The 13,562-nt window shown below is 35.6% G+C and overlaps 1 protein-coding gene across 1 annotated transcript; it reads right to left on the reverse strand.

Annotated features, from left to right (window-relative positions):
• Window positions 1-7,280: 7,280 nt before the first annotated feature.
• LOC131067137 (CEN-like protein 1) lies at window positions 7,281-8,096 on the reverse strand. The gene is made up of 4 exons (XM_058002068.2): window positions 7,893-8,096; window positions 7,748-7,809; window positions 7,613-7,653; window positions 7,281-7,535 (listed from the first exon to the last, which is right to left on the reverse strand). The coding sequence occupies exons 1-4, from the start codon at window positions 8,094-8,096 to the stop codon at window positions 7,318-7,320; spliced, it is 525 nt and encodes a 174-aa protein (XP_057858051.1). The 3' UTR covers window positions 7,281-7,317.
• Window positions 8,097-13,562: the final 5,466 nt, after the last annotated feature.

The following is a 13,562-nucleotide window of genomic DNA, read 5'->3' on the forward strand; positions in this document are numbered from 1 at the left end:
TGCCTATCAGCTCTGCTTCTTGCACACTACTAATTTGTCTGAGAACTTCTGCAATTCCCACTTTGAGAGGGACCTGATAGGGTAATAAGAATGGAGTACCTCTGAAACCAAAAACTCTGAATACTATTGATACAGGGTATAAGTAAATATCACCCCAATTATGAACAATCTTTATACTTTCTACAAATTCTTTTGGTCTAATAAATTCCAAAAGTACCTTGGGGATTCTTGGGTTTTCTGAACAAAGGAGAGTTCTAATCTTTGATGCAAAATATTTATCAAATTTTAAGAAACTGGCATCATCTCTGTCCCATGATAGCACTGTACTCTATAGTTGCACCGACATCTTTTCTCCATCCTTCTCTTTTATAAGGTCCATTCCACTTGCAAAATAATCACCACCTTTGAACAAAAATAGATGCATGAGGAGTGGGTACAATCCAAAAGGCCTATCCACCTTCCCACTCTTTATTCCTATCAATCCTCCATGGATAGCATTAGTAATAAAATAAGCATAATCAAAGGTTATTGCAAGAGAAGGATTCAAAATCTGAGCAATCATTAGCATGTAATGATTAGGCATATTTGCCTCAGCATCCTCTCCCAAAATCTGGCAAAGTGACCAATACATTCCCTTAGCTCCAAGGGTGAACAGATTCAATGAGAAGGGCTCCTCAGTCTTGGGTCCTACAACTGTCAATCCACCTATCTTCACAAAAAATTCCTTAAGATGCCCATTTCTAAGGTGGTTCCTCTATGCACTATATACTTGAGCTAATGATTTGAAGTTAAAGCATTCCAGAAAATTGGTAAACTCATTAAGCCCAAAAGCAATTCTAAATTCCTCATTATTAATTTCAATGAGGGATTTCCCATTTATATCCCTAATGCTCCTTGTGACTAGATCATAATTATGTGCAATTTGATTCAATAGATCCATATCCATGACTACTCCTGGAACTACCAATTTTCCAACATCTAACTCCCAGATGCTATTCTGCGGGGCTGGAGAATTTTTCATTTTGAATCCAACTTTGAATAACCCCAACCCAGACAACCCCACCTATGGATCTCTCAACCAATTACCCTTATCATATAACCCTTCTCCTATTTTCAAATGAGGAGCTCTTGGCACTAATTCTTTTACTTTCGATGCCTGATTAGTTGACAATGTCAACTGCTCAAGAAAATCATCACAAATGGCCCTTTCTTGGTAATTAACTTTCCCAGAAAATTCTCTCTTAGGTGCCATTTTAAGATATGCAAGAAATTAAAATACTACCCCCAACTGGTTCTGTGACAAATCAAGATCTTAATTAAAACACCCCATAAAGAAATTCCACAAAAGAGTACAAGAAAACCTGTTTTTAGCTTGAAGGAATCTACTCTGTAACTGAATTGACTTGCTCTATATTTGAATAAAATAGCTCTGTATCTACTCCTCTACAATAATTATTGAGAATGATACCTTCATCTAGTTAATAGGAGATCATATATGGTACTCAGGCTCTTAACTGTGACATTGATACTGCATGCTTCAGCCGTCCCTTCAGAATTGAATTCATGAGAGAATTTGAATTTTTCGCTCCAACAGGTCACAACATTCCTGCACATTCTTTCCTTTCTCTCTTTCATTGTTTTGCAGAGCATAACTTTCGTGCAGTTTCGTTAAAAGAAATCATGCCAACCGTTTGATCAAAGGAAACTTAATCGGCCTTTACACTGACTTAACAGCCTTGCCTTCATGCTGGGCCCTACTTCCTTTTCACCATTTCACGGGCTTTATCCTTCGAGCACTTCTCCTTCGTGAAATCGCGCCAAGCATTAGATGGAACTCTAACTGCTCAGTGTTTAACTCTTACCGTAACCGTCAACTTCTCCATTAACCATGCCTTTACTTTGACTGCTAGCGGTCTTTCGCTATTTCATGAAGTTTAAATAGCTTTCAACTTCGGGCCACCAAACAATGCAAAGCATTGGATCAATTCAAAGATGACCATCTTTTAAGGGAGACCTTTATGCTTGCTTTACTTATGCCACTTTCTCATTGGTTACTAACTACCACGTGACAATCAACCATTAGCCTTGGAAAAATCTTCGCATTTAGTTCAATGTCAGCCATGTGTCCTTCCCTTATAACTGCCGGTTACACCTTGGCGGGCCCTCAACTTCTTCTAAAATGATGTGTCCATGGACACATCACCATCAAGCATGACACCTAGATAGCTTCTCTTCTTTTCACTATTTTGCGAAGCATATCCTTTGGTTGGTTCACAATTGCGAAACAACGTGAGCCTTTGGATCAAAATAGAGTTGATCCTCTTTTAACCTCGTGCTTTATCTATCTTCGGGGCCGAAAAACCTTTTCACCATTTCGTAGGGCATAAAACATGAGCACTTTACCATTGCAAACTCATGTGGGCCGTTAGATTATATTTGACTTGCTCGATGCTTAACAACTTATTGAATTCGGTAGACATGGGCCCTCTGACTCAACTCCATCCACTTGGCATCTAGTCACTTTCAAACTAACATGTCAGTCTTTCATTTGTTGAGAGAGAATACTAGGTTCCACCTCATCCTTGCCACCTGTATCTGCCAGGTCACTTCGTATCCTGTGGCATGACTCACCTCTGGGACCCACCTTTTAACCCTTAGACCTGCCTTGCTAACTATTGTGGCCTCTACCACATGCCATCATCTTACTTGCCCTCTCGACTAGCTGGACCATCTGCTTGGAATGCCATGTCATTTTGCTACTTCGCAAAAGCTAACTGTCGAGCATCTTCATCCTGCAAAATAGTACGAACCATCAGATCAGATGAAACTTGCGCATCTATTATACCTTTATAAAAACTCCCTTTTCATTGACCGAAAAACCTTTTCATTGTTTCATAGAGCATAACCTTCGTGCATCTATCAGCCATGAAACAGTGCAAACTGTCGAATCAGATTGGACTTGATCACCATTTAGTCGCTTAGAAAGTCTTTGCTGTAGGGTCCCACCAGATGCTTTCACCATTTTGCGAAAGGTATTTCACTTGCAAGTTTAGGCTACAAAATAACGCCATCCATTGGATCTTGGACAAGATGAAGCCTCTTTAAACTGGACCAAATGCACACCATTTAGAACGCTTTTCCCTTTCGCCATTTCGTAGGTTTTAAACCATGTGCAACTTTGCCTAGCGAAATAGCGAAAAGCATAGATCCACCTGAGAGCTGTGCACAACTTACTGGGCCTGACAACATTAGGAAGAAAAGACATAAGGCATAAATTTTTACAATTAATTCGACAACTGCCTAGGCAAATGACATGGGGGGACACTTCCTACGACCCCAAGACCCATTACTTAAGTGGATAAAGTAACAAAGAAATAGAAACCAGAGGGTTTTTGATCAAACATTAAGCGATTTAAAATTAAAACCCTAAACCCTTAAGACCTAACACAGACTTGAAGCAGTTGATACTGTGTCTAACTCAAAATTTCAAAAACTTAACCAATTATGAGGAAGGAAAACCCATTTTTTAAATAGTGATAACAGCTCCTTTAGGTTGTAGCCTATAAATTGCTCAATGGTTGGTGCTCCTTTGAGTTGGTGCTCAGAAATCAGGGGTTGGTGCTCCTTGGGTTGGTGCCCTAAAATTATAATTAGATCATTTACATTGTGAGGTTGGTTTGGAGAAGATCTCCAACAACTATTCTCACAAAGGTTTTTCCCATGTAGGTTTTTCCTCATATATCTAGTGTTATGTGATGCATTGTTGTGTATGAATTATATTGATGTTATAACAAATCCTCTCACACACTTAATTTTTATTGTTTGGTCTATTGATCAGCACTCAGTTTGTTTTATATTGTACCGGTATATCCTATTTACGAAAAAGTATTTAAATCACTGATTCACCCCCCTCTCAGTGATCCATTATGTCCAACAGGGGGTGAATCAGTTGTTAAAAAATTATGAATCTTTAAGCACACAAAATCTTTTACCAAAATGCATAAATCAAATACTGGAATAACAAATATATCCATTAAGCACAAACATAAATCATAAACCAAGTACCATGCATCCACAACACATAACGCCAATATTTATATGTGGAAAACCCGACAAAGGGAAAAATCATGGTGGGAATCCTACCCATAGTCAGATGATAGTTCTGTAGTAAGTATGTGATTATAGTAAGGGGTCTGCACATGCAGAAAGGCCAACAACCTAGAGTGTACTGCTCATCAAGAAGGAGCCTCACTAACTACAAAATATATCACTACAATCTAGAAATAAGAATGAACTGCAAGAATAGCATCTCCTATGCTTGAGTACAGTTCCAGTTAAGCTCAATACCGAAGGTCTTAAACCTCTTACACAAACCAAATTTGATCACCTATGATCGACAAAAACCTTTGCATATGATTATAACTTTATTCGCACATAGATAATCCCATAACCACGACCACATGCCACGATCTACAAAAAGATATTACATCATATTTATGCCAACTTGGGACCTAAACAATTAGGTCGGCCTCCTAAAAGATAATACAATCAATCCATTACATAAAACTGTAAACCAATGATAATCCAAGTCATCCTAAGACCGAAACAACATTAACCAAACAATAAATCCAACTAGTAATGCATTGAGAGCATCCACCAACATGTTACATAAAACGATCCATAACCTAACATAATAGCATTAAGTTCGAACCTAAAATAGGTCACCATAAACCAAATACAACACCACCGATCAATTGAAATATGAACAAGATAACCATCAACATATTTAAAACCTTCTAGAAGCTGCACCAACACCACTTATCGAATCCATCAAAAGATCTTCAACAAAGCTCTATTGGTAGAACCCTTATCGATAACCAAAAGGATTACTAGAACATATGATAGCTTCCAAATCACCAAATCCTGAACCAACTGAATGTGAAACGCATTTGAATAACATGAATTCCACCAATTGGAATATACCAGAGATAAATCTCCTGATCATCATCAAAGTCCAACACCTCTACCGGAACCCAGTAGACAACCAAAGAAGCTAGTGTTGATATGAATGACAAACATCAATGCAACACATAATCAATTCCTCCAAATTGCCAACAAATTTGACATAGAAATTTGTCATAATTTGTCCCTCAATCATGTTTTTTTTAATCAATTTGCCTCTCTCATTTGTTCATGCCAACTTGGAGATATTTTGCTCTATAAATTGAGTTCTTTTCTTCAATGATTAACAACCACATTTTGAGTATCCTTACACTATCCAATTCACTTTCCTATTATTTTGCCATCAATTGCTTTCAATACACTTGCGTTTGTAGGTGAGAGCTACATCCATTTGAAGGAGAAATAAAAACAATGGAAGGAATTTCCACGCTGGTTTGCATTTCTCTTAAACATTTCATTTTCATTCTTTCATTGATTCTTTTAGGGTGATATTTCATGAGATTTTGTGCTTTTTGGTTGGCTTATTGATGTTATGATATGTTTACCTAACTCCTTATCTCACAGAGTCAATTTTCTTTATCATTGATTCTAATGATGAAGCAATAGATTCATGATAGGGGTTTGATATGGATCCCTTTAATTTTGAAACTAATTCTATCATTTAAATTTTATTTTGTCAAAATTACCCAATAAATTCTCTTGTATTTCTTTAGGGTTTATTGAAAGTGTTCGAGGAGACTTTGATAATGGAGGGTAATGGAAGGTTCTCTTTAGAAATTTCCTTGTTTGAATTTAATTTTGGATTGGGGTTTAGAGGATTTGGTAAAAAATAAACTAAATTATTACTTCTTGTTGTTTTGATTCTCAAAAATCAATTGATAGAAGCAAAGTGTCTTGGCTACCTCCCAAATCTCCAATGGTCAAATTAAATTTTGATGGTGCCTTAAGAGGCAATCAAAGCATATTAGTAGCTGATTATTTCAATATTCATTTGGACATGTGCTATCAACTTTAGTTATAAAGCTTCCATAAAGCTTCCTAATGGGTTTAATAGTGAAGTAGAGGCATAAGGTTTGATTGTAGGTTTGTAATTAGTCAAGATGATTAATTTCAAAAGCCTCCAAAACCTTTTGAAATAGGAATTCATTAAAGTTTGTTGAAAATAAATGCAAAGGGAGGTAAGATAACAAAGCCTTTTGAGGGAGAATCTAAAGATTGAAAGAGAAATAAAATAATAAAACAATGCAAAATAAGTAAAAAAAATCCATAGAAGTAAAATAATAAAAATTAAATAATAAAAAATAGAATAGATCCTTCAAAGATGGAGGGAATAATTAGCCCTCTCATTTTTGTTTCTTAGGACAATGTTGAGAGTTTTTCTTGTTTCAATTCTTTTGTTTGTTTCTTAGTTTGGGGCCTTTTTTCCTTTTTAAAAAGTCAATAGATTAAGGATGAAGAAAAGTGCCTCAATGATTCCTTTTATAGAAATATGTTTCTCAAGGAGAAGAGTATGTATGATGGTAAACATGTCACTCATTCTTTTTCTTCTTTTTTTAATCAATCGAAATATACTCTTTTTGATTTGTCTTTATTTGTCTTGTTTCCCAGGCTCAACCCATTCCATTGGTTTTGAGACATGCTCCCATACTATCTACCCTTTTTTGTTAGGAAAAAAGGGTGTTGTGCACTTTGCATAATTTTTTTTATAAAATATGAAAAACAAATTTAATTATGGCACATCTTTGGAGATGTGTTTATCCACATCACACATTTATTTGAATAAATAGTAAAGATATATGGGGCATTAATTAGATATTTAATTTGTGGGACATAAGACACATTTAAATTTTTGAGTTAGTGGTTTTGTATTCTCATGGTTTTGCCAATACCATATTTGTATTTATGTGAGTTTGAATCTATGAAAACAAGTACATTTTTAGTGGTTAAGGTTGGAAGTCATTTTCTATTGAGCACTTTTGTAAAGTGCATATGTGAAACATGACACAAGATGTATAATTGTATAGTTGTCCATTATGCTTGAACAAATGAAATATGTGAAGACCTTATGTATGAAAATTATAGTAATCATAGAGAGTCTATAAGTTTTAGAGGCTGACTTTTTTCTTTCATATGATTTTTTTATACTGCACGTCTTGGGTCATCTCAATATGCATATGTTAAAAACCAGGAGGAATCCCATTCCTTGTTTCACAACACCAAAACTGGTAGAAGCCAAAAGGAAAGCTGTTATTGATCCATATACATATACTGGGCAGTTAAATAAAGGGAGAAGGAGACAGATGGAAGGTTATGTTACATAAAACAGTCTATCTAAGTAATTAGGGTTTTGTAGATTTAACGCCTTCGCGCTGCAGTCTCTCGTTGGGCATTGAAGTAGATCGCAGCAACTGGCAATCCCAATCCATTACTCTCTGCAAAATCTCTTGTGTTGAAATGGTAACGCGAAGGAGGAGCTTCTGTTCTTCCTCCCCTCTTTTGCTCAAACAAAACGAATACATATCGATGAATTCCAATCATTGGCCTCGGGCTCTCATAACTCACCACTTGTCGACCTGCATGAAATTGAAATCTTCAATTGAAATTCCTCATTGTAAACAAGTTGGGTACGAGATAAAGTTCAGATAATCACCAAAAGAATTGGATTTTGTTCCAGGCATATCCGCCATTATCCTGCACAAGATAAAGTTTACATATATGAGGTGGGTACTTTGGAAATTAGCATTTAATGAAGAAATTGTTCCAATCCATAACTCTAATACAATACCATTGAAGATATTCGCGTCCAGTAGGATCGCTAGGATTAGGGGCATCTGGATCTGTCATTACCTGCAAACAAAACACGATTGAACTCTTATGATTATATCTCCTATGACATGAATAAATATTGAATGAAATGAATGCCATATTACCAAAGTGTAAAGTTTGCGAATATCGGCCTCCATAAGTTCAACTTTGGGCGGAGATGTGACAGCAGATGGCATGAATTCGAAGCCGTTCTTGACATGGCCGTTTGTGTTATAAACGATGCTCATTTTTACCGTTGGATTGAAGATATCGAGAACATCTTCAATCACTCCCGCCAGTTTCAGTGGTTGAATCCATCTCAACGTCATTTTTATGACCTTTAGAATGAACTAAAGCTTGGGTTGCTCAGTTGGTACCTCCAATGGAGGTTCTTATACCCGTGAAATTACTTCTCTTGGTGCGAATAAAGCGTGGGTGTACGAGTTTCTAAATATTGCATACTTTGGCTTTGGCTGGGCCTTCGATTCACAAAACATCTCGCAAGAGAAATTCTTTCTTTTAAGTTTAAAGCGTAACAATCTGAAACGAATAACATTCTGTATCACATACATCAATGTGGGCTCCTTGCTGAGTTGAGCATTAAATCGCACAATTTAAAGCAGCTTTATTGTAATGATATACTTGGAAACACTTATTATAATATTAACATCAAGCGTATACACTTAATTAATAATTGAATTACCTTTCTCAATCATTCATTTATTTAATCTATTATTTATCCCCTTTCTTTCTATAATCCATCTTAATTAAAGAAATATGTTCTTACATTCATATCTTTCAAAAATTAAATAAATAAATCTATTCCTTTAATTCTTTCAAAAATCTTTCTCAATCATCTTAATATCAATCCCTTAATCAAAATCTAAATCTTCATCCAAAACCCTAGATAATCAGTGGCAAATCAAGGCTAATCCAAAATCCTAAGTATTAATCCAAAATCTTAGGTGATCTCACCCAATTTCTGCCCCCTCATCATAATCCAAATTTGTCTATCTCAATCAATTGCCTACAACATAATCCTAAAAGTAATTGAAAAATCCTAACCTAAAAGCCTTAGGTATTCCAAGGCAAATCAAGTCCAATCCAAAATCCTAGGTAATCTTGACCAACTCCCATCCCCTCATCATAAACAAAGGTTATATACCTCAATAAATTATCTACATCATAATCCTATACCTAATCATAAACCCTAACCCAAAAACCTTTGGTAATAGAATACAAATCAAGCCTAATCTAAAATCCTAGGCAATCTTGACCAATTCTCATCCCTTCATCATAATCCAAATTTGTTCATCTCAATCAATCATCCATGTCATAATACTAAACTAATCACAAGTACTAACCTAAAAGATCTAGTTAGTCTAAGGAAAATCAAGCCTAATCCAAAATCCTAGGTAATCTTGACCAACTCCCATCCCGTCATCATAAAAAAAACTTATCTATATGAATAAATCACCTATATCATGATCATATACCTAATCATAAATGCTAACCCCCAAAACCCTAAGTAATAGATAAGGAAAGTCAAACCTAATCCAAAATCCTAGATAATCTTGAACAACTCCCATCTCCTCATCCTAATCCAAAATTATCCATCTCAATCAATCATCTGCATAAGAATCTTATTCCTAATCCAAAATCCTATGTTATCTTAGCCAATTTCCATCCCCTCATCCTAATCCAAGTCATCAATGAAAAAAAATAAACCCCCATCTACCTATCCAATCTAAAAGAATAATCTATATGAAGACATTAAAAGAAATCATTCAATCCTAATCAAGCTTTTCTAAGATCTTATTTAATCTTAAATTACTAATAAAAAAATTAAATCTATTTGTAATTCTTTCTTAGGAACTTTAGCCTATCCAAACTCTAATTCTTTTTCATGAACCTAAACTATCATAAATATATAAAATCAACTAAGTTTAATAATTCTAAAGTCTATACATTGTTTGTGGATGTTTTTAGATCATGTTCTATCCATTTTGTTAGTCTGCTTTGATCGTTGTGTGCGATATTGATCATTTTCTTGATTCGCTGGTGTTCTTCGTGTTATGTGACATTCATGATGATTGTAGCGTGTTGCTGATGTTCAAGGTGTAATTCTTATTGGTGTTGCGTGTTTGAGAAATTGATTTTGGTCTAGAGTATGTCTTAGTTGACATTGTTTTGGTCCACATATGTTGTTGTAGCGTGTGAGGTTATTATTTTATAATTTGTGTTAAGGGTTGAGCTGACCTTCAAATATAGGTTGATAAATTGTATAAATACATGTAATATCTATTTGAGTGTTAGCATGTGCGAACATTGACTTGATCTTTTAGTAGTAGAGAAGAAGTGCAAAGAGTGTGCAAAAGTGTGAAAGAGAAGAGTTTGAGTGTATGTGCTTAATCGGAACTGTAACTTGGCATGAGAAGATGCTATTTCATCAGTTCATGATCCTACGGATGTAATCCAAATATTTTTGTAAGGCAGTGAACCTTCTTAAGAGTTGTAGCCCTTCTTGTTTTGTGATTTGAGCAGTGAGCTCTAGGTAGTGTTCCTGAATGCATGTGCATTACCAATTGTAATATTTCACTTACACCTAATAGGGTATTATCTCCTTGTGGGTAGGTTCCCACTGTGGTTTTTCCCTTAACTAGGTTTTCCACATCAAAAATTTTGATGTTATGTGTGTTATTGATGTGGTGTTGTTTTATGCTTTCACTGTTTATTATCAGATCTGAATTTGTGTTCCAGTTGTGTAGAGTTTGAGTGCAAACTGATTTAACCCCCCTCTTAGTTTCTTGCACTGTTGCCAACAATTGGTATAAGAGCTAGATCCTCTGGAAGAAGCTTGACTGCTTGAGGAGATCTTAGATGGAAACCTTTTCTTTAAATAAGGATAGTCCGAGGTTTGATGGAATGAATTACACTCTTTAGAAGAACTGGATGGAATGTCATTTGAGATGCATTAGTGAAGACTATAGGAAGATTACTAAGAATGTGTATAATTCCCCTCACTATGGTCCCACAACTCTGGATGAGATTAAGGAAGTTGAATTCAATATTAGAGCTAAGGAAGCATTGTTGAGTGCATTATCTTATTTTGATATGACTAATGTGATGGATTTATAGATTGCTCATGAGATTTGGAAGAAGCTAGAGACTTTGTATGAAGGGGATAGTCATGTGAAAGTTGCTGAGTTGCAAAGCTTGAAGGCAAAGCATGAAGGCAAAGCATGAAATGCTGAAGGTAGGCGAATATGAGAACATTACCTCCTTTATGCAGAAAGTGAATGAGATTGTGTTGAATATCAGATGTGCTGGTGGAGTGTTAGAAGAATCTAGGATTGTGGCTAAGGTGTTAAGATCCTTGTCTCCCAGTTACAGCCATAAGGTTGCTGCTATTGAAGAGATCTAGACTGTGACAAATGTGACTAGAGACATGCTGACTGGAAAGCTTGCTACTTTTGTGTTGAGAAAGTTTGGTGAAGCCCCTCCTAAATCTGAATTTGCATTCAAAGCTACTATATCTGGGAAGCAAAAATAAGATCCGAGAGAAAGTTCTAAAAGGGTATCTAGATATGAGAAAGAGATGAGAGAGCTTTAAGAAGAAGAGATAGCTTGAAGAGCTTGAAGACTTGATTGCCAGAAGATTGCCTAAAGGTGCTGATAAGTATGAAGGTAAGTTGCCTATTAAATGTTTTTCATACAATAAGATAAGACATTTTGCCTCAAGGTTTTTGGAAAGAGAGAATTCCTAAGAATCCATTAAATCCTTATAAGCCTAAATAGCATAATAAGTTTTATTTTGTTGCTGATGAAGGTGTGACAAATGATGAGTCTGAGGGGGGAAATTCAAGAGATGAATGAGTGTTCATTGCTATCAAGAAAGATGATCTTGTGAATTTTGATTCTACTAGTTGCATTATTGAAGAGAACACATTAGCTAGTAAATTTGAATAGAAAGATGAATGGGTTATTGACACTGGTTGCTCTCTGATGAATACTAAGAGGGGGGGGAGTGAATTAGTATATCCAATAAGTTTACCAAACACTTCAGCAATTTTACTGTAGACCGGTATAGCCCTTTAAATACAAAAATCGGTTAATACACAAACAAGCCAAATAGCAAATAAAGCATTCACCCACAATAACACAATCACCATAACACAAGATATTTTGATGTGGAAACCCAAATGGGAAAAAACCATGGTGAGTAAAACTCACAAGTCTACTATCTGCAGAATAGCAACTAGATCTGTTAAGGTTAGACCGGTTAAGGTCTTACAATGTTCTTCACCAGAACAGATCCTGTTAGGAATCTTGATCTCTATTAAAGGAGATAAGTCCTATTAAAGACTACCCTGTTAAAGAATTTTAGGTCCACAACTATGAACCACCTTGTTAGAGGATTTAGAATAGGCTTAACTTAGCCTACCCAGTTAAGGGTTTTTGACTTGTCGAAGAGATTAGTAATCAGCAAGTAAGTGATCTACAAAGTAGCACAAAATTCCTAGTTAGATCCTTGATTGCTCTCTGTTAATGCATTGTAGCATTACTTCACTCTTATGTCCTTCGCACATTCAATCTCTGTCACAAGATACTTTTTGCAAAGACCTAATCTTCTTACTCACAAAACCCTAGACCTGATGTCCTCATATAGGAATCTGATTTCATGTTGGTCCAATGAGATTAGATTACAATTTCCTAGGTACAATGCATCTAGACACAATTGCAACACGACATAGAATCACCGCATTAGTGTCGGTGGATGATAACTCATCACACTTTACAAGTTTGTCGGTTAACAAAACATAGTATACTAATTACCGGTTTACAAACAAAGACTGGTAAATTGGAACATAGTGTTTCGATCTTAAAAAGATTGGCTGCCGCTTGGGGTCCTCATACCGCTTGAGGTCCTTGGTCATGCTTTGACCGGTAAGCTCCTTCTGCAAATACCAATAGTCTTCTACAAACAAAGACTATGCATACATTGGCATATAATACCGGTTTGAACAATGTATCACATACTACCAGTTGAGAATAACTCATACAACAAATAAGTGTGTGTCCATCAATGATAGTCATAAATAAGTACAAACATCATCCAATTACCAGCACTCTCATCATATGAAAGGTGATAAGAGTAATTTTCTGAGTATGGAAAAATATGGTGGTGGTATAATAAGGTTTAGAGATGACAAAGCTGGTATAATCCATGGTAGAGGTTCTATTTCTCTTGATGGTAAGCATAACATTGATGATGTCTTGTATGTTTAAGGTCTAAAGCATAATCTTTTGAGTGTTGGACAAATGGTTGATAAAGGATATTATTTACAATTAAAGAATGGGAAATGTAAGATCTTGAGTAGCTTCGGAATTGATATTGCATCAGGTACAAAGACTAAAGGTAATATCTTTCACTTGAATGTTGGTGGTAAAAGTTGTTTGATTGCCCAGATTGATGAAAGTTGGTTATGGCATAGAAGAATGTGTCATGTAAATTTTGATTGCATGGTTAAGACAAGTTCTACTCAAGCAATGAGAGATCTACCTAAGATTGCAAAGCCTTCTAATCTGGTATGTAAGGAATGTCAGTTAGGGAAGAAAACAAGAGTTTCTTTCAAAATCAAACAGTAAACTTCTAATGGGATATTGGATCTTCTGCATACTAATTTGTGTGGTCCTTCTAGAGTGAGAAGCTTGTAGGGTGACAGGTATTTCATTTTGTTAATTGATGATTATTCAAGGATGATGTGGGTTACTTTTTTAAGGGAGAAGTCTAA

Source organism: Cryptomeria japonica, chromosome 11, assembly GCF_030272615.1.
Source record: "Cryptomeria japonica chromosome 11, Sugi_1.0, whole genome shotgun sequence".
Taxonomy (NCBI): domain Eukaryota; kingdom Viridiplantae; phylum Streptophyta; class Pinopsida; order Cupressales; family Cupressaceae; genus Cryptomeria; species Cryptomeria japonica.